The sequence below is a fragment of the Pseudorca crassidens genome, chromosome 14, assembly GCF_039906515.1.
Source record: "Pseudorca crassidens isolate mPseCra1 chromosome 14, mPseCra1.hap1, whole genome shotgun sequence".
NCBI lineage: Eukaryota > Metazoa > Chordata > Mammalia > Artiodactyla > Delphinidae > Pseudorca > Pseudorca crassidens.
In genome coordinates, this window is record NC_090309.1 from 70,028,601 (window position 1) to 70,050,035 (window position 21,435).

Sequence of the window (21,435 nt, forward strand, 5' to 3'; positions counted from 1 at the left end):
TTATTACAGAATGTTGAATATAGTTCCCTGTGCTATATAGTAGGAACTTGTTTATCTATCTTATATATAGGGTTTAGTTTTTTAAAATGTAAAAATAACAGATTTGGATTAAATCACTTTAGAAGTCTCTTTAAGCAAAAAGACACTGTAATAATCTCTACTGTTCTCATCTAAGGATTTCAGAACCTCACTTTACCTAACTCATCACCTCCCCCATCACCAGCCCTGCCCTTCAGCCCAATAGGCCCACTCCCTGCTCCTCAAACCCATCACGTTGAGCCCTGACTTTGCCTTTAGGTATGTTGTTTCCCCCACTTGCATGCCCTCCCTGTTCCTCTGCCTTTATCTTAAGCCCACTCATCCTCCAGCGTGCTCAATCGAGTTTCACCTCCCACGTGAAAATTCTCCAGCCCACATTCATCTCTCAGTTTTCTGAATCCTGTTGCTTTTATTACAGCTACTTACACCTATTTTGGTACTTAATTCTTCTCCAGTGATTTTTATGCAGATCAGTTCTCTCTCCCCAGAGGGTTCCGTACATTTGGTTTATTATCTCCCTGGCAGGCTCAGCCCTACTTGGGTTCTTAGAAGGGTGCTCAGACAGTTAACTGACAGTAGCAAAAATGCAACTTGATGAAAATGATGATTGACAATAAAGTCCTCAAAATCTACAAGGTGCAGATGACATCCCAGGAAAGTAGGACTTCTGAGCCCCCAGAGAAAATCCCATACCTGTGCCCGCTACTCAGGGCAGGAATTTGGAGGCATGTGTGTGAGCTGAAGTGGGGGCTGGGAATGGGGATTCAGGCATCTGATGTAGAGGAGAGAGTCTGACACCAGAGTTCCACCATCTGCCACCAACTAGATAGGTGACTTGAACAAGTCCCCCCGACCCTTCATCAATAACTGGAAGGACGTGGGCCACCAGAAGTTCTCCAAGATTGCTTTCTACTCTTATTTGGAAAGAGTATTTCTAGAAGGCTGGGCTGGCATCCTCCAGGAAGGACTCCAGGCCCTTGTGAAACAAACGTTGACTAACTTTACTTGTTCTCATAATGAAAGAGGCATTCCTTTCCTTACACAATGAGTTCACCCAGTTCCCACCTTTGGCTTCGCAGAGACAGGCCTGGCATGGGTGTGTTACCAAGGGAAGAGTTTTCATTCACAAGCAGGACAGTCTCCTGGGGAACTTCTGACCCATGCCAGGAAAATGAAATTCTAGTGACAATAGTATTTTACTAGGCACAGGGACTTCCTTGCCAACTTGTTTTCGCCAATTGTAGTTTTGAGATAATGATGTTTCAGGTTTCTAAACCAAAACTTTCAGAGCAGGAATCTGTTTTAATATGGGTTTTGGTGAGCCCATTTTAAAGCTTAAACAAAAGCACTGGTTTGGTTTGGTTCTTTCCTCCTTTGGGCTCTATTGTAATGCAGGGAGATGGTGAAAGGCCCTGGCTCTGGACTCAGTCTCAGGACTAAATTCAGACTCCTGTGCTTATTAGCTGAATGAACTTGGGCAAGTATTTAACTTCTGGGTCTCAGTTTTCTCATCTATAAAATGGGGAGAATAGTACATCCCACTTAAAGGGAATATGTTATATATGTACAGTGCTTAGCATGGGGCTTGGCTATTCTAGGCAACCTCATACCACAAATTTAGTTTGAAGTGATCCTTCATGGTAATGTCCCAAGTGCCTGAAAGATGATGTTCATATAGTCTCTGAAGACAGCCATCTTCATCCTAGGCCTTCATCCTAGGCCTCAAAGAATCTCACAAATAACTTTTCAAGGAGTCAAAGCACCACACACTAAAAATAACCAAGCACATAAACAAACACGGTGTCCAGGAGCAAGTATTAGCAGAAAAAAACAAAGCAGAAATAGATCAAAAACTTTGGAGACTGAAATTATCAGACAAAAATTATAAAAATACTATGTTTTAAAAAATAAAAGACAAACTAGGGCCTCCCTGGTGACACACTGGTTAAGAATCTGCCTGCCAATGTAGGGGACATGGGTTTGAGCCCTGGTCTGGGAAGATCCCACATGCCACAGAGCAACTAAGTCCGTGCACCACAACTACTGAGCCTGCACTCTAGAGCCCATGAGCCACAACTACTGAAGCCTGCTCGCCTAGAGCCCATGCTCTGCAACAAGAGAAGCCACCGCAATGAGAAGCCTGTGCACCACAATGAAAGAGTAGCCCCCACTCGCCGCAACTAGAGAAAGCCTGTGCACAGCAACAAAGACCCAATGCAGCCAAAAAAATAAATAAATTTTAAAAATAAATAAATAAAAGACAAACGAGGATATTTATAGGAACACAAAATTATTTTAAAAAGTAACATTGAAAATTTGGTAAAGAACTAAATGTAAATTAAATATGAAAAATAAAACCAATTTTCCAAATCTATGATCAGGTTTAACAGCAAATTAGACACAATAAGAAGAACGAATAAACTAGGATATGTGTTATAATAAATTACTTAGAATGCAGTATAGAAAGACAACAAGATGGTAAAATTGGAAGACAGGCTAAGAGACATGGCACATAAAGTGAGAAAAGCAAACAAACATTTAATTGGCACTGCAGAAAGAAAAGACAGAAATAGTGGAGTAAAAGCAATATTTCAAGAGATACTAGCTGGGAAATTTTCAAAACTGATGAAAGATATTAAGCCACAGATTCAAGATACACTACAAATGTTGAGTAAGATTAACACAAAAATGAATGAACTAGGAAACACATATACAACATAGACTGTATATTTTTCCAAAGATGGCCATGGCATTTCCTTCCATCCTGTATGCACTTTTGCAATATGACTTTTGCCACTCTTCCCCCCTTAAGAAGTGAAGTCTATTTCCTTCCCCTTGAATCTACGCTGGCCTTGAAACTTGCATTTACCAACAGAAGCAGCAGAAATTATTCTTGAGTCTATGCATTAAAAGGCCTTGTGGCTTCCAATTTTGCTCTTTTTGGACCCTGAGTCTCAAGGTAAGGAATCCCAGGCTTTTCATGTAGAGATAAAGGCTGTGCGGAGGGGCACCAAGGCACCCCAGTACCAAGTCTCCTGATATGGCATTTTAGACTCTCCAAGTCAATCCCAGACAACACTATGTGGAACAGAGACCAGATCCCTGAAGTCATCCCAAACTGCAGACTCACTGAATTGTGTGTAAGTAAATGTGAAACATAAAACTTTCCAAGACTTACTTAAGCAGAAGTAAATATGAATAATTCCATAACCATTAAAAAATTGAGTCAGTAGTCAAAAGTCCACCAAAAAATAATATTTCAGGCCTAAATGGTCTTATTGGTGAGTTCTACTACCAATTAAAGGAAAAAAAATTCCATTAAAAACTATTCTAGAAAAGAGAAAAATAGGAACACTCCCAAATTTATTTTATGAGAATGTATAACATTGGTATCAAAATCCAGCAGTAGTGAGAGAAAGGAAAGTTATAGTTCAATCTCATTCATGAACATATAAGGGAAAAAAATCCTAAGCAAATGTTAGCAAACCAAATCCAGCAGTATATAAAAACAAAGTACACTGTGACCAACTTGATTTTATTCCAGGAATGTATGGATGATTCAACATTAGAAAACCATTCAACATAATAATAAATCTAAAAGGAAAAAAATAATACACTTATTTCCATAGATGCCGAAAAGACCTTCAACAAACTTTAAAGTTCATTCCTGATAAAAATGAAAACACTCAAGAAAACACAAATTTGTGGATACTTCTTTAATGGGAACACAGAAAACACACATATATGTGTGTGTATGTATGTATGATTCCCAAAATCCATCATCTAACTGAACAGGGAAAATGTGTTTCCTACTAAGATCAGGAACAAGGTGAGAATCCCCACTATCACCCTTGCTATTTAACATTGTATTGGAGTATTAGACAATGCAATCAGGAAAGAAAAGAAGTAAAGGCAGAAAAAGGAAAAATATCTCTATTCGTTGATAATGTGGGACTAACCATGAAAACTCTGGAGAATCAATGATAAAACTAATTCAAACAATGAAATAATTTAGCGAGATAGAAAGTATAAAATTAACATAGCAAAAAGTAAAAGCCTTCATATACATCAATGTATGGCCTGGCTTGGTTAGAAGATACAGTGGCCTCTCTCTATTTTGCAAATTTACGGCAATTCCAATAAAAATACCAATACCTTTTTTTTTTCTAAAGCTAGGCGAATTGTTTCTAAAATTCATATAGAAAAATAAACATGCAAAAATAGCTATGAAATCCTGGAAAACAAGTGCAATGAAGGTAGGTGAAGTACATTGCAAAATGGCCACAAATCTCTCCTATCCTTGAATGTATGTCACTTTGCAGTATAACATTGCTGTTCCTCCCCAAAAGAGGAGAAGACTATTTCTCTACCCCTTAAACCTGCAGTTGGCCATATGAATTGTTTTGGTCAATGGGACATTATCAAAGATGATGCAAGCATGAGACTTGAAAAGTGTTGATGCTTTTGGAGCTTACCCTTTTTCGTTGCATTCTGGAACCTGAGACCACATGGTCTTTAAAAAAAAAAAAAGACAACTTCCTTTGCAAGCAGAGAATTTAAAACTAAAATACTACTTCTCATATGTGACATTTGCAAAAATTCTAAGGCCTGACAATACACTCTATTGTCAAGCTTTGGAGAAGTAGGCATTTTCATATATATTGCCAATGGGAATGTAAAATGGTATAATCCCTATGGTTGGGGGGAAATTTGGTAATATCTAACAAAACTATATGTGTTTTTATCCTTTGACCCAGAAATCCCAGTTCTAGGAACTTACCCTAAGCTCTCCCTCCAACAACATGAATAAGACATATGTACACAATTGTTCATGACAGCATTACTTAAAGTAGCAAAATATTGGAAACAATCTAGTGTGCATATTGGGAGACTGGTTGAATATATATGGTACACAATGGAATATCCTACAGCTGGAAAAAAATAAAAAAGATTTCTGAACAGATATAATGTAATTTCAGGATATATTATTAAGTGAAAAGAAATCAAGATGAAAAAGAAGTTTATAGTAGATTAACTTTGTGCAAGAAGGAAGAAAATATAAGAATATATATTTGCAAAAAGAAACATAGAAAGGATATGACAATAATGAAATTGGTTACCGACAGGGATAGGTGGAAATGGGATGGATGGGATAGGGATGGGAATGACACTTCTCCGGGTATATCTTTTCACACTTTTGAACTTTTGAACCATGTTAATGCTTTATATATTCAAAAACTAAAGTAAAATCAAGAATGGGAGAAACTTTATAAGTGAATAGAAACAGAGACAAATTTAACTATATGTCAAATACATAACATAACCACACAGAGAGAACAAAAGAAAAAGAGTTAATACAAGTGATTTTGATCAAAGTATTTTGATTATATACCCTGTGTGGGACATATTCTAAGGACAAAAGAACCACAAAGAGATTTCGAACTTTGTTTGTGGTGGTGTTATTGTTGCAGTAATTCCAATATTGTGTTGGATGTACTGTAGGATTCAGCAAATGAATAAATTTATCAATATTTTTGTAACCTCAGCTTACACTGTGGGATAAGGACAATACAAATCAGGAATACAGGAAGGAGATAAAAGCCTAATTCTAACTAAAATTAAGAGATATCTGTATAAATTCATCTCATTAAAAAGAAAACAATATTTCTTGGCTCTGTCCACTGAGAGAACTTAGACATAATGACACTCCAGAAGCAATGAACACCCCTGGCATCTCGATCTTGGTTTCTAAATAAAATCCCCTATCAATTGGCACCTTAAAGACGTTGCTAATTGCATGGTGAGATAGGGAAAATAGAAGATTAGCCTGGAATAACTTGTTCCATAAAGCTAAAAAGTGCTAAAAAATTGATGGGGAAACAGGAATCAGCTTGAAGTGGCTCTCACTGGCCAATAACTTGAGCATCAAAATGAGTAATGACAGGACTGGGTTATAATATACTGATTAATAAAAGAATCCATATGTCCATTTTATATGAGAAAGATAAAACCTTAAAAGAGTGGGGCAGAGAATTTTATTTTATGGAGGAATGCCAACTAACAATAGTAGGAGGAATGATAGCCATTTTAAAATCACCATCTTACACTTACCATGGTAATAATTCAGCCAAGAATCATCAATGGATGCTAAAAACCATTGGGTATAAGAACAGTCACTCGGTATCACAGTATCTCCCTACAGACAACTTATAAATCACATGGGGGGAGGTACCTTTACAAGGGAGAAAGCTGGCAGACACCAACTTAACCAAATTATCAAATTTAACATCACCAATGAAAATATTTGCTAACGTCACATGTATCGCTGAATGTTACACATCAAGGACACAACAATGATCTGCATTGTATTTCTACCTGAAGAGTTTAATCTGATTCTAGCAACAAAGAAACAGTTTGGACCAATCCAAACTGCAGTGGGCACAAAAAAAGCCAGCCTCAAATTTTCAAGGACACACACACACACACACACACACACACACACACAAAAGAAAGAAAGGGAAAAAAAAGGCTAAAGAACTACTCTAGATTAAAAGGGTTTAAAGAGGCAGCACAAGTAAATGCAATGTGCAGTCTTTGGTGAATTTAACAAGCAATGACTGAAAAAAATGAACAAAATAATAAAAAGTCAATTAACTTAATTCACCATATTAGCAGATTAGAGTAAATCATACAATCATCTCAATAAGTGCAGAAAAATTTATTCAGCACCCACTTATGATTTTTTTTAAAACCACTTAGCAAATTAGGAATAAAATAGAACTTTCTTAGTCTCATAAAGAGCGTCTCAGAAAAGCCTGTAGCAAACACCACACTTACTGACGAAACATTAAACACTTTCCTTTTGAACTTGGGAATAAGACAAGAGTGTGTCCAACCGTCACTGCTATGAACAGTTGTAGTGAAGGCACCAGCCAGCACAGTAAGGCAAAAGAAAGAAAAGGCACACAGGCTGAAAAGAGAGCAACAAGACCGTCATCACTGGCAGGATTGTGTATACAGAAAATTCAAAAGAATATACAGATAACTTACTAAAATTTATAAGAGTTTAATTGGGTACAAAATTAAAAATTTATTTCTATATACCAATAACATTTTCAAAATGACAATTTAACATTCCATTTATCATACACCAAAAGTATTAGATACCTAAGAATAAATTTAACAAAACATATGCAAGACCTCAGAGAAAACTATAAAGCATTGAGAGGCATTAAAGGTCTAATTATAAGCTCATGATTTGGAAGACTCAATATTGTAAAGATGTCTGTTTTCCCCTACTTGATCACAGAAGTAAAAGCGATTTCTATCAAAAAAAAGCCCAACAGGTTTGTTTTTTTGGGGGGGTAGAAATTGACAAATAGTAAAATTGTGAAAGTTCAAAGCCAAGTCACTTCTAAAGAAGAAGAAAAGGTCTTCCCTGGTGGCGCAGTGGTTGAGAGTCCACCTGCTGATGCAGGGGACGCGGGTTCGTGCCCCGGTCTGGGAGGATCCCGCGTGCCGCGGAGCTGCTGGGCCCGTGAGCCATGGCCGCTGAGCCTGCGCGTCCGGAGCCTGTGCTCCGCAGCAGGAGAGGCCACAGCGGTGAGAGGCCCGCGTACCGCAAAAACAAAAACAAACAGAAAAAAAGAATAAAAAACAGAAAGACTTGTTTCTCACAAATAATAAAGCTTAGTACAAAACTACAGAATTAAGATAATGCGCTACTGGCACAGGGATAGACAATGGGACAAATAAATCAAAACAGAGTTTTAAAACAGATGCATGCACGTATGAGTCCTTTATATATGAACAGAGGAGGCTCTTCAGAATGGTGAGGAAGCAACTGACTTTTCAATAAATGGTGCTGAGACAACCAGGTATCTTCATGAAAAAACACATAAAACTAGGTTCTCCTCTTACAGTAGTCACCAAAATCAATCCCAGATGTCTTTAAAAAGACCCAGTGAGAAAAGCAATTTATAAAGTTTTTAGAAGGAAATATAGGATAATATCTTCATGACCCTGAGGCCAGAGAGAAGTTCTTTAAGAAGACACAAAGAGCACACACCAGAAAAGATTAAAAAAACTTTAGAAATGGACAGACAGTCTACAGACAGACAATGGCCAGACCATAGATGACAATATACCTGTGACCCACACATCTGCAGTAGACGGGCAAGGAATCAGCCTAGAACAGTCAGGACTTGGCCCATGTCTGCAGCTCCCCAACTTTTGTCCCTGCTTCCAACTCAGGACCAACCAGAGAAAGCCACATATGTTTCCCAAACGAATCATTTAAGATGCCTGGTTTCTAGTTAGCCACCTGCAGCTAGTTTCCCCCTGGCAACAGCCGCCAGTCAGAGCAGCCCTGAAGCCTTCCCCTTTTCCGTCGTCAAGCTTTCCCACTCCCCTGCCTGCCTCGGAGTCTCTGCCAAACGCAAATGATAGCAGCTTTTACCATAGCAACCTTGGAATACATGCCTCCGTTTGTTCTCATTTGGCTGGTCTCCCTTTACTTCCCCCCCAGATTAGGAAGTTTGTTCACTTAAAGTCTCCATAAAGAGAATGAAAGACAAGCTTCAGAAGATACTTGTTGGTTATACCAACAAACAGCAAGTGCTCAGCCCATATGAACAACTAAAAAGAAATCAGTGGGAAAAAGGACAACCTGTTGAAAAAAAGGGAAACACACTAGAACGGTCACTGCGTGAAAGAATTCAAATGGTCCATAAACATAAAGATTCCTAAGCCTCAGGAGTAATCAGGAAAATGCAGTCACCAGTGCAGGAAGCAGAGCAGGCACTATCGTTCTCTCTGGCCTCGCATCCCACCCAGCGACTCAGAGAGGGCGACCGACATGTCCCAGGTAGGTAGCCGAAGCAGCGCTTGGACCCCAGCCAGGCCCCGGCCTCTGTCCCCGCCTCCTCCTCTCCCTCTGCGGGCTCCAGGGCAAGAGCTTTCTGACTCTGGGCCCAGGCCTCTCATTTGGAGACAGTTAAAAAATCATCTTTAAGGGACTTGCCTGGTGGCGCAGTGGTTGAGAGTCCGCCTGCTAATGCAGGGGACGTGGGTTCGTGCCCCGGTCCGGGAGGATCCCACATGCCGCGGAGCGGCTGGGCCCGTGAGCCATGGCCGCTGGGCCTGCGCGTCCGGAGCCTGTGCTCCGCAACGGGAGAGGCCGCAACGGTGGGAGGCCCGCGTACCGCAAAAAAAAAAAAAAAAAAAATCATCTTTAAGGCCCTCTTCGGTTTAAAAGATCCCGCCTTTCTGAACAAAGGGAGGAAGGTAGAGCCAGGGGCTGGGAGAAGAGGGACAGAGGCACTGTCTTCTACCCATTAGCTCAGAAGAAATCCAAAGCCCTGGCTTGGGCCCACTCGTTGCGGTCGGAGTCAGTAGTACTAACGAGCGCGGTGCAATCCTGTAGGATTCATCATCCTCAAATCTGCCTTCCTCTGCCCTTTCAGCAAAAACGAACAAAGCCCACGTAATGATCAAAATGTGCTTACCATTAGTGGTCACAGTGGTACTTTTCCATGTTAAGAAGCAAGGTCCAGGGAGGTAGGACTTGCCCAAGGCCACGCAGCACGGAGCAGTAGAATCCGGGTCTTCACGACTCCTACACCTATGGCTTTTTGCTTCCCCACCACGGGGCTGTTGCCCGCCCACGCTTCTCACCTGTCCTAAGACCTGCCCATCCCCCACAGCTGTGGGCACTTAAGCTCAGCACTGCAGCCTGCTTATTCTCACCTGTGCGTTTCGTGCTCACTGAAAATTCCTCTCCCAAGCTCTGTGCCGAAGCAACATGGGACACCGGCAGGGCTGACCCATTGGTTGCCCTCTGAGCAAAAGGCAGACTTACCTCGCCCCAGCAGCAGCAGCAGCAGCCCCAGGAGGAAAGTGGGTGGCCGCAGCCCCATGCTGGAACCCTCCAGACGTCCGCCGACCGATGGGCTATCACTCTTCCTTCTGCTTTTATGCTCCTCTGTTGTCTGATAGGACGCCCGTCATAAATTTTACTGTCTTCACCTTTGAAAGGGGCAGTGACCAGCTGTAAATGATAAATATTAACATTTAGGTAGACGACTTCTCAAGGTAGATGGGTCAAAGATGGGTGGCATGTTCTAGACAAAGGCACCAGAAGACCAGGACCACACAGCCCCCTTCGCCTGGCCTTCCAGGATGATGAGTGCCCAGAAATTGCTAGCGTCGGGGGACTGGAAATTGCTGGCACTGGGCTGGAATCCCAGGTCGGCCACAGCCGTCAGAGCTCGGGGGGCATCCCTTAGGTTAGCCCCAGCTTTTCCGCTGTAAGCTATGGAACTAAAAGCCATGAAAGGAGAGAAAGTACTCTGTAACAACTGTAAACCAGCCACCTCCGAATGTGAGCTCTCTAGTGGGCAATGTGTCCCCACAGTGTCTCAGGAGTGTCTCTGGGTTCCCTAGCCTCCACGGCACAGAGAGGTTTTCTCCGAGCCCTGCGCCTAGAGCCGGGGTGGCTGGGAGTGTTGGGCTGAAGTGTGTGCCGCACGTTTATTGTCTGCATGTTGAACTGACAGATGTTAGCCAGAGAGGTGAGCCATGGAACTCATCCGATAGAACTAGAAGTTTCCTTTGGGCAAACGAAGTCAGAATGCTGGGCTGCGTCCAAACTGGGCCGATGGCGCTGGAGTTTAAAGCCTGGGTGACAAGCCTTGAGGGGGTAACGTTGAATTTTTTCCCCACAAGTATCAAGGAACAATGGCCTTTAGTTAATAGAACAAATATATTTAAATCATCCTTGCATTTTGGTGACCCTTATGGCAGCAAGGCTGAGAGCCTGACTTCTGAGATCTAGCTAGGAGTCTGGAGTCGGTTTCTATCACCCAACCTCAGGTCTTGATCTGCTGACACTTTTCTCAAATGTTTAAAATCACAGTTGGGTTCTCTTAAGTATAAAGTGAAGACTAAGTGGGCGGCCCCTTGTTTCTGGCTTCCAGATATTAAGATGTCGTTTTCCTTTTTCACCTGCTCAGAAAAATGTGGCTCGTGGGTGACCACTGGTTTAGCTGTGCCTAAGGCTCGGGCTGCACGGAGGTCTCAGGTCACACCGAGAGTGTGGACGCACTGATACAACTTGACCAGCTGACCACCGGCTGGTCCTGGAGCCTGGCAGAGGGCGGCACACAAGGCAGAGAAGGAAGAAGTAAACCCAAGGCGTGTGTGCAGGGGCCATTTGGACTAGATGCTTCTGAGCATCTGACGCTTGTTATCTTCACCAGACTTCCCACAAAGCTCAATGAGAGACCCAAAGCTGCTGTCCTGCTACAATGATGTCAGGAGTCCACTCAGCTCCAGGCCACCAACAGCTTCGAGGAGCATCCCTGAACCTACTTGGACTGAATGGGTGTTCATAGGTCCCCACTCATGGTTAAGCCAGTTGGAGGTGGGGTGGGAAGCGTGATGGGAAATGGGCAGAAATAGCCTAGCTCTGCAGTCTGTGTACTCCTTTCCGTCTCTTACTGCTTCTCTCCATGACCATTATGGCCCAGCTGGACTGGCACACATACCAACTTCTCACCTCTTTTCCATTTAGAAAAATTGAGAAATGACTTAAACACATACTTAACCTGTGTGAAGCATTTTTATATAGTACAGACTGAATTCTCTCTTAGATAAAAAAATCTTTGAGTCCTGTCAGCTCATCAAGGAATTCTCATCAACTGTGAGGCAGTGGGGGAATAACATTTTTGGGGGCATTCTTGTCATCCTCTGTGGTGTGCTCGTTAGGTGTTAGCTTAATTAGCACTGATGACCTATGTGATCTATTAGCAGCTGTGAAAACAATGGACAAAGGACTTGTCAAAAGCCAGAGGCAAACTCCAAAAGCTTATAAGCTTCTCTGATTTTTGCCACTAAAATGTCCTACGAGGACATGTCCTAGAGAAGGTAAGATGCTTCACTTCAGATTTTAGCAACAATCAGCAGGTGTTCCTTTCGCGAAAGGCACAGGCCCATGAATTCAAATCTTTTAGGGATGGCAGTCCATGCCTTGGTCAGAAGGCATCTTAGTGACTAAAAAAGCTGAGAGTGTGCTGTTGTCCAAGAAACCACAAGGTGCCTGTGATTCTTTTTAATGGTTGTGAGCCATAGTAAATAAAATTGTTCTCTTCTTTCAACAAAGGAAAACCTCATCCCTGGCTCCTGGGTGAGCTCTGCCAATGTGGTAGAATGTGTGCCTGTCATTTAGGACAAGTACCCACTGGTGCCTATCTTACAAAAGACCCATGGCTAGAAGAGGAAGGGTACACACCAGAACTGTGGCAGGGGTGGAACCAGGGGTGTCAATTTCAGAATAATCTGCACGGATGCCACTCATGCCCTGAGAATTGTCTGCCCCAGTTTCAGCTTTTCTGAAGCACCTACTGGCCCTCACCATGACGGCCTCGTGTCACTCATTCCTGCATGGAACTAAGTCGCAGGATCCTGGTAGGCCTCCTGAGGGAGAAGTTGGGCCTTTCTCTTCCTGTCGTCTTGGCACCCCTGGCACCCCTCCCCACAGAGCACCTAGCTCGGTGTCCTGCACATACGAGGCCCTCAACAAATCTTCATTCATGGGTTAACTCTTCTCCAAAGGCAGAGACAACTGGTTTAACCAAGCCTGTGTTCTCCAAGCCCTTCCCAGCCACAGAAGGGAAAAGAGGCTTGGATTAGGCGTCTCCAAACCTGAGTGTTACCTAGATGCCAGTGTTCCTGTGGATACAAAACACAAGCCTGGATGCACACACACACACACACACACACACACACACACGGGCAAAACACTGTCCAGTGCAAGTAACTGAGCAGATTTAGCTTCCCTGGGGCAGCGGATTTTCTTATAATCAATATACTAATGATAAGAAGAGTTTAATTAAGGAATGAACAAGTAAGAGACAAAATGAAGAAGGGACCAGCAATGCATGTCTAGAAAAAATACAATTTTCAAATATCACAGCATTAGTAATAAAAAAAAAAACGACAGGGCAAATCCCAGTAGAACATACACTCCATGAGACCTGTCCTCCTTGTTCTTTGCTATGTCCCCCACGGCTGGCACATTGCCTGTCATAGCAGGCATTCATTCAATGTTGGATGAATAAATAAATGAATGAAAGTCAGAATAAAAAGGAAAGAGACCAAGCCTACTATAAAAAGATCAGCTCAACAGGACAGAACAGAAAAGATGAAAGGGATACACATCATGTTTTAGGACAGAACACTGAGGAGAAAGAGACAGGCACAATGCTCTAATACCATGAAGCACGATGGGAAAAAATAATGGACAAGCAACATTGAAGCTCACAGCCCATGGTCTTCCCCAAGGTCACGATTATTCTCCCAGCTCCTTGGTTCTCAAGCCTGGCTTGCACATTGGAATCACCTGGAGAGCTTTCAAGAAAAATACCTGTGCCTGGGCTTTACCCTCGGACCTTCTGAATTAATTGGCCTAGGCTGGGAGTTGGGCATCAAGTTTAATGATGGATTCCAGTTGAGCCAGGCCTGCCCAGCACTGAGGGATGAAGAGGGCTTCATCTCTGCTGTTCTGGACGAGCCAAAGGTCCCTGGGACGTGGCTTGATGCCAGAACAGGCCACGGATGCTGACAAAGTCAGACTGACCTGGCAGCCTCTCCAGAGAGGAAACCCACAGGAACCCTGGGTAAAATGCTGGAGCTTCCCTCCGAGGTCAGGGAGTAGATGGGGAAAGGGCCAGATTCTGGCGCCTGGAGAGGCCCAGTCATTGAGCACCAGGATGTGTGGGCTACAGTTCCAGAACAGCCATGGTGCCCGTTACCACCCGCAGGCTTTTCCTCTTCCTTGCATCTTGGTTTCCCGGCCTGTGAGACTGGTGGCATGAATTCCATGTTCTCACGTGCAGTGTGAAGAACTGGACAACAGCCGTTGGGGAAGGGGTGAGACGAGCTGCCTACTTCAAGCATATAGGGTACCTCTCTCTCGCACAAACCTTTGTGCAGAGAAGGGCACCGTCACCAACTGGCCACCATTTACAGATGGGGAGCATGTGGCCCTGACGGCATAAGCCCTGACATCCTCCAAATCACACGCTGTTCTGCTTGTTGGTCCCTCTCTCCCCCTCTCATCCACCATCTCCAGACTCTGAGCCCCCCAGACCCCCCAGTGCTTCCCAACCTTTATGCCTCCCAGCACACGGAAGATGGTGGTATTTGCACAACAGAGTCTGAGCAGATGGGGCGATCTGCAGCCTGAGATGATCAGCCAGACAGCCCCCAAGCCCCTTCCCACCCTCCCCCGCCCCGAGCAGGGCTTGGGGGTGTCGTCAATGCATTTCCCCATCTGTACACCTTAGTGCACCTACACCCAGGTGAAGACTTGAACAGCATTTGCTGAGCACCTACTAGGTGCCAGGCATGCTCTAATCAAACTCATAAATGAATTATCTCATTTAATATCAGCTACATTCATGAGGCTTAAAAGCCTTGACTAAGGTCACCCAACCAGTAAGTTGTAAAGAGGAGGTTCTGACCCACGTCTTCTACCTCCACAGCTGTGAGTTTCTCCCAGGCGTGACTGAGAGATGAGCCTGATGAAATGGTCTTAAACACCCTTCCGGAGGGAAACCCGGGAAGGAGTCTGATTGTGCGTTGGTGGAGGGCAGCCTCTGGCTCATGCACCCAGCTGGGCAGGAGAGTCTGGCAGTACGACCATTCCCTCCTGGGCGCTGAGTCTGAGCGGGCCACCCAGCCTGACCGCCTCACGGCCTGGGCTCCGGGTACCCACTAACCTGTGGAGGCCATCTCAGGAGGACCAGAGAACCAAACAGGGATGCTCTGCTCCATTCCAGTTGGTGGACGCCCGGCTGTGACCTCCTTTCCCCTCCTCGGGAGGATCCCACCCAGAGGCAGGAAAGCAGCAGGGATTAGGTCAGAACTGGTCAGAGAGCACCTGAACCTTAGCGGCTATCTAGTCAGTCCCCTCCACCCCCATTGTACAGAGGGGGAGACCGAGGCAGAGAAAGCCGGAGGGCCAGTCTGTGACTAAGGGTCTTGGATTCCCTGATTCAAGTCCAGGGCTCTTTCCCCATTCATCATGTAGGGCTGAATCACCCCAACCACGTGCAGCAATGGAATTTTTAGGCCAGTTTTACTGATAAGAAATGAAAACCCAGAGAGGATTAGTAACTTGCCCAATTGCTCAGCTACTCAGGGTAGAACCCAGAGTGTTTGCCCTCTCTACCACAGCCCAGGAGTGGTCAGGTTCAAGTCAGAGACACTCGACACAGACCCTGCACTAGCAGATACCAACATAAAAACCAGGGCCCGCACCTCCATTCTGGGAAGAGGGTTCCCATGGAGACAGGTCGGCCAGCATGGCCAGTAGGCACTGGAACACAGGAGAAGCTCTTCCCTGGATCTTCCAGAGCTGAGATCCCCGGGGCAGGGCCGGGGGAGTGCCCTGGGGAGAGAAGTGGTGTGAGAGTCCTCTGCCCACTGAGGGGGGTGCTCCTGAGGGAACCGTGCCATGTGGCTAAGATTTCCCTTATTCCATTTCTTTTGCATCCTTTGAGAGTTACGATCTGTTCCTCAAATCCAAAGGGAATAACCACAGTCTCCTGGCCTTTCCTGGGAACCTCGCGTGCTTAGGACCATGCCGGGAGGATCCTGGTTCCTGCAGCCCCTCGTGGCCTGACCCCACATGCTTCCCTGGCCTGTGTTCAGAGCGGACCACTTGCTAGGAGGGCTTCTCCCGGACCACGGATCCAGAGACGGAAGAGCGCCTCTCTACCACCAAATCGGGGCAGCTTACCAGCTGTCGACGTCTCTCCATCCGCACTGCTGATCCAGGCTGGAGCCTCTGGGCCTTGGGCTGTGGGGCAGGAGACGGCTGTGGCCTGGCGTCGCCAGCTTGCTGTGGAGCTGGGCCGTCAGCCACCCTCACACACGCTGCACGCAGTGTTGACAGCCTTAGTAATGACAACAATGCACAAGTGTGCCTGCTTGGCCGGCTCCCTGTTTACCTGTGATGGGCATCACCTGGGGAGAGGGCCGTGCAAGGGGGCTGGGAGTGGGAGGGGGCCGGCCTTCTGTCCCAGGGCGCCGATGCAGACGGGCCTGCTGGGCCAGGCGGGGCTGGGCAGGCAGATCTGCGCTGGGCTCCAGTCATCAGCGCAGCCAGGTCTAGATGAGGCACAGCCCCGCGGAGCTCTGTCACCTCAGGCTCTGTGTCCCAGGGAGCGCCTGTGTGCCTCTCTTCGGGGCACTGCTGGCTGAGGCAGGCCAGCCTGTACTCCTTTCTTCTCTCCCTGATTCTGGAAGGACCTTCTTTGTAACTGCAGGGTTATAACCTGTTAGAACCCAGAAGAGAAAACCTGAGGAAAAGGAATTTTCAAATTCCTAATTTTCTCCATTCTAATCCCCGTACATTTTCATACTGTAACATCTCTGAAGACAGTCTCTAAGAAACCACAGAAATGTTTAGAAGCTTGCCCAAGATCACACGGAGAGCAGGTGGTGAGACCAGATTTTTAATACTGTTTTTTCTGCCCCAAAGGCCGGTCCTCAGCCCAAGACACAATACTTCCTTACTTTTGTTCATTTCCGTTTGTTCCTTGATTGACCCTTGTAGGCCTCTTAGGGGCCAAACACGTGTGACCAGGAACACCCAGGGCTGTAGGCCTTAATCCCAGGCTCTCCAGAGAGCGGCCGGAAGCTCAGGGTGGTCTCCATGGAAACCCCGGACGCCTCCTCCTACGCCCCACTCCCTTTCATCTTTGCTCTGGGAGCCACCTGGAGCCAAGTTTCCAATTGTTCCTCTCTGCAGACATTGAGATCCAGGTTTTCTTAAGCAGAGCGAGGCGCTAGGCTCTTGACCTGTAGCATCTCTCGCCTGGATTCCTGGACCAGCCCCTGCAGGCTGGCCACCACAACCCCTCGCCCATCCCCGAGGGGGTGACCTTTTAAAACCCTTTACCCTCGCTCATCTCCCCTGCCCTCCACCGTGGCTTCTGCTCCTGTCACTCTAGCAGACGTACTCTAAGATCAACAATTTGTTCAATCCAGTGGACGGTGAGGCCCTCAGACCTCGTCCTACCTGACATCTCAGCAGCATTTAACGGCTGACTGCTACCCTTCTTCTCAGAAAGTGCTGTCCTGGGCCTGCACGTCTGTAGTTTCCTGCTTTCTTCTCTCCAGTTCTTCCTTTTCAGACTCCTTTGCCAGCTCCCCCTCTGCTTCTGGAGCTCCTCAACACTCTGGCCTGGACCTTCCTCTTTCTTTCTCTGTCTCCCAAGGTGATCTCACCCCCCAACCACACACACACACCCCCATGGCTTCATTTAAAATCTGTGCATCACTGACTCCTACGTTTCCATTTCCAGCCAGCCCTCTCTTTCAACCTTCAAACCCCATAAACTTATTGATTCATTGACTCAGCATCTCTACTTTGATGCTTCATAGGACTTCAAACTCAAGGGGTTAAGAACAGGCCGTATGCTCTTCCTGCACTCATTTGCACTCCTACAGGAAGTGGCAGCAGTGGTTGTAGACAGACCCAAGAATGATTCTTGAAACCTTCATCTCCTCAGCCCCAACAGATCATTCATTGCTGAGTCCCATCAATTCTAGACCCTCAATCACCTCGTAAGCTCACTCATCGTTCTCTGTCTTCACCGCCCCACCCCAGGCCCATGTCACCATCTCTGCTTCCCTGAATGGCTGTAATATCTGCTCCATGTCCCCTCTTGCTTGTTCCAATCTTGGTTTTTTTTTTTTTTTTCACACAACAGCCTGAAGGATCTTTTCAAAGTGCAAATCTGATGTCACACCCTCGTATAAAAGCCTTTGACAGCTTCCCACTGCCCTTTGGACGAAGTCTAACCATCTTGGCGTGCTTTCTAAGGCCCTGCATGTCCCCCTCCTCCCTCTAGCCTTAAGCCCTCCTCTACCTTTTTGCTCGGACCCCAGGCTTGCTGGGCTCCTTTCACTTCCTTGAACGTGTCATCCTTTTTGCCACCTCAGAGCCTTAACACATGCTGTTCCCTCTGCCTGGAACTCTCAGGCCACACCAATCCCCTTCCCACCCCTTGGCCTCACTAGCTCTCCTTCCAGGCTCAGCATAAATATTTCTTCCTAAAATGCTTTCTCTGGCCCAGCGAGTGTCAGGCCCTGTCTCATGGTTCCCTGGCCTTGCTTCTCCTCCAATATTCAACACACTTGGAATTGCTCGTTCAAGGTCTATCCTGTCTTTCTGATTGCAAACTCCAGTAGGGCAAGGGCCAAATGGTTCTCTGCTGTGTCCTTAGTACTTAGCACAGGGCCTGATGTCAGCAGATGCTCAACAACTGCTACATTGATGAAAATACCCAGCCTGGCTCCAGTCACCCTCCGGAGCCCCTGGTGAACAGAAGCCAGTGCTACCTCATGGCAGATTAACTGCTCCTGCCCTCTCTGTAGCTGCGTTACATCACTTACTTAATTTTGTCAGCCATCCAAACATGGGCCTATTGGAACCACCTGCACAGTCTCTGCAAAGTCCCATTGCAACTTTGCACACAGGAGGAAACTGTGTCCCAAGAATTGCACTCTTGGGACCAAGAACAATACATCACCACACAAAGGAAGGGAGCCCTGCTTGGTCTCTGTCTGGCCCAGGTGTCCTCCTATGCTTGAGAAATCTCTCAAAATAATCCTCCTAATAAAACCCCAGGAAAATCTGAAAATTTCCCAGTCTTATAACTGATGGATAGTGAGCCAATCAAGGACTGGCAAATAGATTTGAAGGTCTATCAGAGTCTCCCCTGTTTCCAAGATCCCCCCGAAGAAAATGCTTGCCAATCGGAGACTGCCAGCATTTCCTCTTTCTTCCCCTATGAAACTTATTCTCCTTTCAGACACCTTTGAACCCCTGTGGAAACGAAAGTGACTGCAGATGGTTCCCTGTGGCTGCAAGTTTGTAAAGAAACAGGCTTGACTAATTTTCTCTTGGGTTTTGTTTGATTTTTCTGACTGCAATCTTGGTGCCATGACTCAGCTCCAGCCTGACCTGCCTGTCACTGTGGACCGTGACTCTTGTCCAGGTGTGGTGTCCTCGAGTCTCACTGCCCGTGGACCATCGTCCATATCAACAAGTCCGTTTACGCGGGACCTCAACTCCACTCTCCTTTAGGTTCTTTGGCTGTTTTACTCACTTGTCGAATACTGGGTGTTTATACTTGGCTAGGGTTCCCCTTTAGAGCTGCGTCCTTAGTGATTTGCTTCCACCCGTCCCTTTGCTCTGTCCTGTGTGCTCGAGTGTTATTTCGTCGAGAGGAGGAGGACCACAGAGTGGAACACAGGCCTCATTCCTGTAAGCTGGCTGTTTGAACCAGCCTCACAGAACAGGGAGGTGGCAGTTCTCTGCAGATCAGCACCCTCTGAGAGCAAACTTTGCTGTAAGTCACCAATAAAGCCAGAAAAAATGTCCTCCCATCCTGGCTGTTTGTCCTGAGACCTTGATTTTGATTCGAAGAGAGCATTCTCTCTCTCTGATATATTCTACCTGCCAGGGACTCTGGTCGTTGGGTCTGTGTTCAGAGGCAGCTGACCATTAGGTCAGGGGCCCGAGACAGAAGATTGTAAGAGCAACTTCAGTTGACTGTAACTTTCAGCTGACAGTAGCCAGGAGTCTTCTCAATCCAACCTGTGTCCCCTCTAGCAGAACTTCACCAAGGATGACCTGGGCCTTCAATGGACACTTTGGGGAACACTTAAGTTTTTTCTTTAATTGAAGTATAGTCACTGCACAATATTATATAAGTTACAGGTATACAATATAGTGATTCACAGTTTTTAAAGATGATATTCCATTTATAGTTATTATAAGATATTGGCTATCTTCCCCATGTTGTACACTTCATCCTTATAGCTTATTTTATACCTAATAGTTTTGCACTTCTTATTCCCCTACCCCTATATTGACCCTCCCTCCCTCCCTCTCCCCACTGGTAACCACTAGTTTGTTCTCTATATCTGTGAGTCTGCTTCTTTTTTGTTATATTCACTAGTTTATTGTATTTTTTAGATTCCACATATAAGTGACATCATACAGTACTTGTCTTTCTCTGTCTGACTTATTTCATTTAGCGTAATGCCCTCCAAGTCCATTCATGTTGCTACAAATGGCAAAATTTCATTCTTTTTTTTTTTTTTTTGTTTGCAGTACGCAGTCCTCTCAGTGTTGTGGCCTCTTCCATTGCGAAGCACAGGCTCCAGACATGCAGGCTCAGCGGCCATGGCTCACGGGCCTAGCTGCTCCGTGGCATGTGGGATCTTCCTGGACCGGGGCACGAACCCGTGTCCCCTGCATCAGCAGGCGGACTCTCAACCACTGAGCCACCAGGGAAGCCCAAAATTTCATTCTTTTTAATGGTTTAGTAGTATTCCATTACATACATACCACATCTTTATTCATTCATCTGTTGGTGAACGCTTAAGTCACTTCCATACCTTGGCAATTGTACATAATGCTGCTATGAACATTGGAGTGCATGTATCTTTTTTAAAAAATAAATTTATTTATTTATTTTTGGCTGTGTTGGGTCTTCGTTGCTGCACATGGGCTTTCTCTGGTTGTGGCAAGCGGGGGCTACTCTTTGTTGTGGTGAGCAGGCTTCTCATTGCGGTGGCTTCTCTTGTTGCGGACCATGGGCTCTAGGCACGTGGGCTTCAGTAGTTGCATGTGGGCTCAGCAGTTGTGGCTCGCGGCTCTAGAGCGCAGGCTCAGTAGTTGTGGCGCATGGGCTTAGTTGCTCCGCGGCATGTGGGATCTTCCTGGACCAAGGCTCGAACCTGTGTCCCCTGCATTGGCAGGCAGATTCTTAACCACTGCGCTGCCAGGGAAGCCCCTGGAGTGCATGTATCTTTTTGAATTAGGGTTTTTTTTTTTCTTTCAGATATATATCCAGGAGTGAAATTGCTCGGTCATATGGTAATTCTATTTTTAGTGTTTTGGGAAACCTCCATAGTGTTTTCCACAGTGACTGCACCAATTTACATTTCTACCAACAATGTACGAGGGGGAAACACTTGATTTAAGTAGAACTGCTCATTTGAGAGGTACCTTAGAACAAGACCAGAATAAAATTCCTCAGGCCCAATGAGCAGTGTTTATTGATTGGTACCCTGACGCTTCTAAGCAGAATTCCAGTTCTTCAAATTTTTTTGGTCAAGGGTCCACAAGGAACTTGATGACTCAAAATGTAAAACATCTGGGATAAAACCGCCTCTCTCATGAACCCCCCCACTTCTAACACTCGCCGGCTCTTCATCATACACTCTCTACCACTCACACAGATCTGACCCCAACCCCTCTACCTCTTCCTTCCCCTTGTCTGGATTTCTTGCGTTTTTCTTAACGAGCCCCTT

At 45.6% G+C, this 21,435-nt stretch overlaps 1 protein-coding gene across 1 annotated transcript in view; it reads right to left on the bottom strand.

Moving 5' to 3' along the window:
- The window catches only part of PLB1 (phospholipase B1), a 201,933-nt gene that overhangs the window by 112,671 nt on the left and 67,827 nt on the right, over nucleotides 1-21,435 (bottom strand). Inside the window, exons 5-6 of the mRNA XM_067703362.1 lie at nucleotides 15,842-16,379; nucleotides 9,899-10,087 (exon numbers count right to left, since the gene is read on the bottom strand). Of these exons, the coding sequence (XP_067559463.1) occupies nucleotides 9,899-9,956 (58 nt within the window). The 5' untranslated portion in view covers nucleotides 9,957-10,087; nucleotides 15,842-16,379. The remainder of the gene's footprint in view (nucleotides 1-9,898; nucleotides 10,088-15,841; nucleotides 16,380-21,435) is intronic.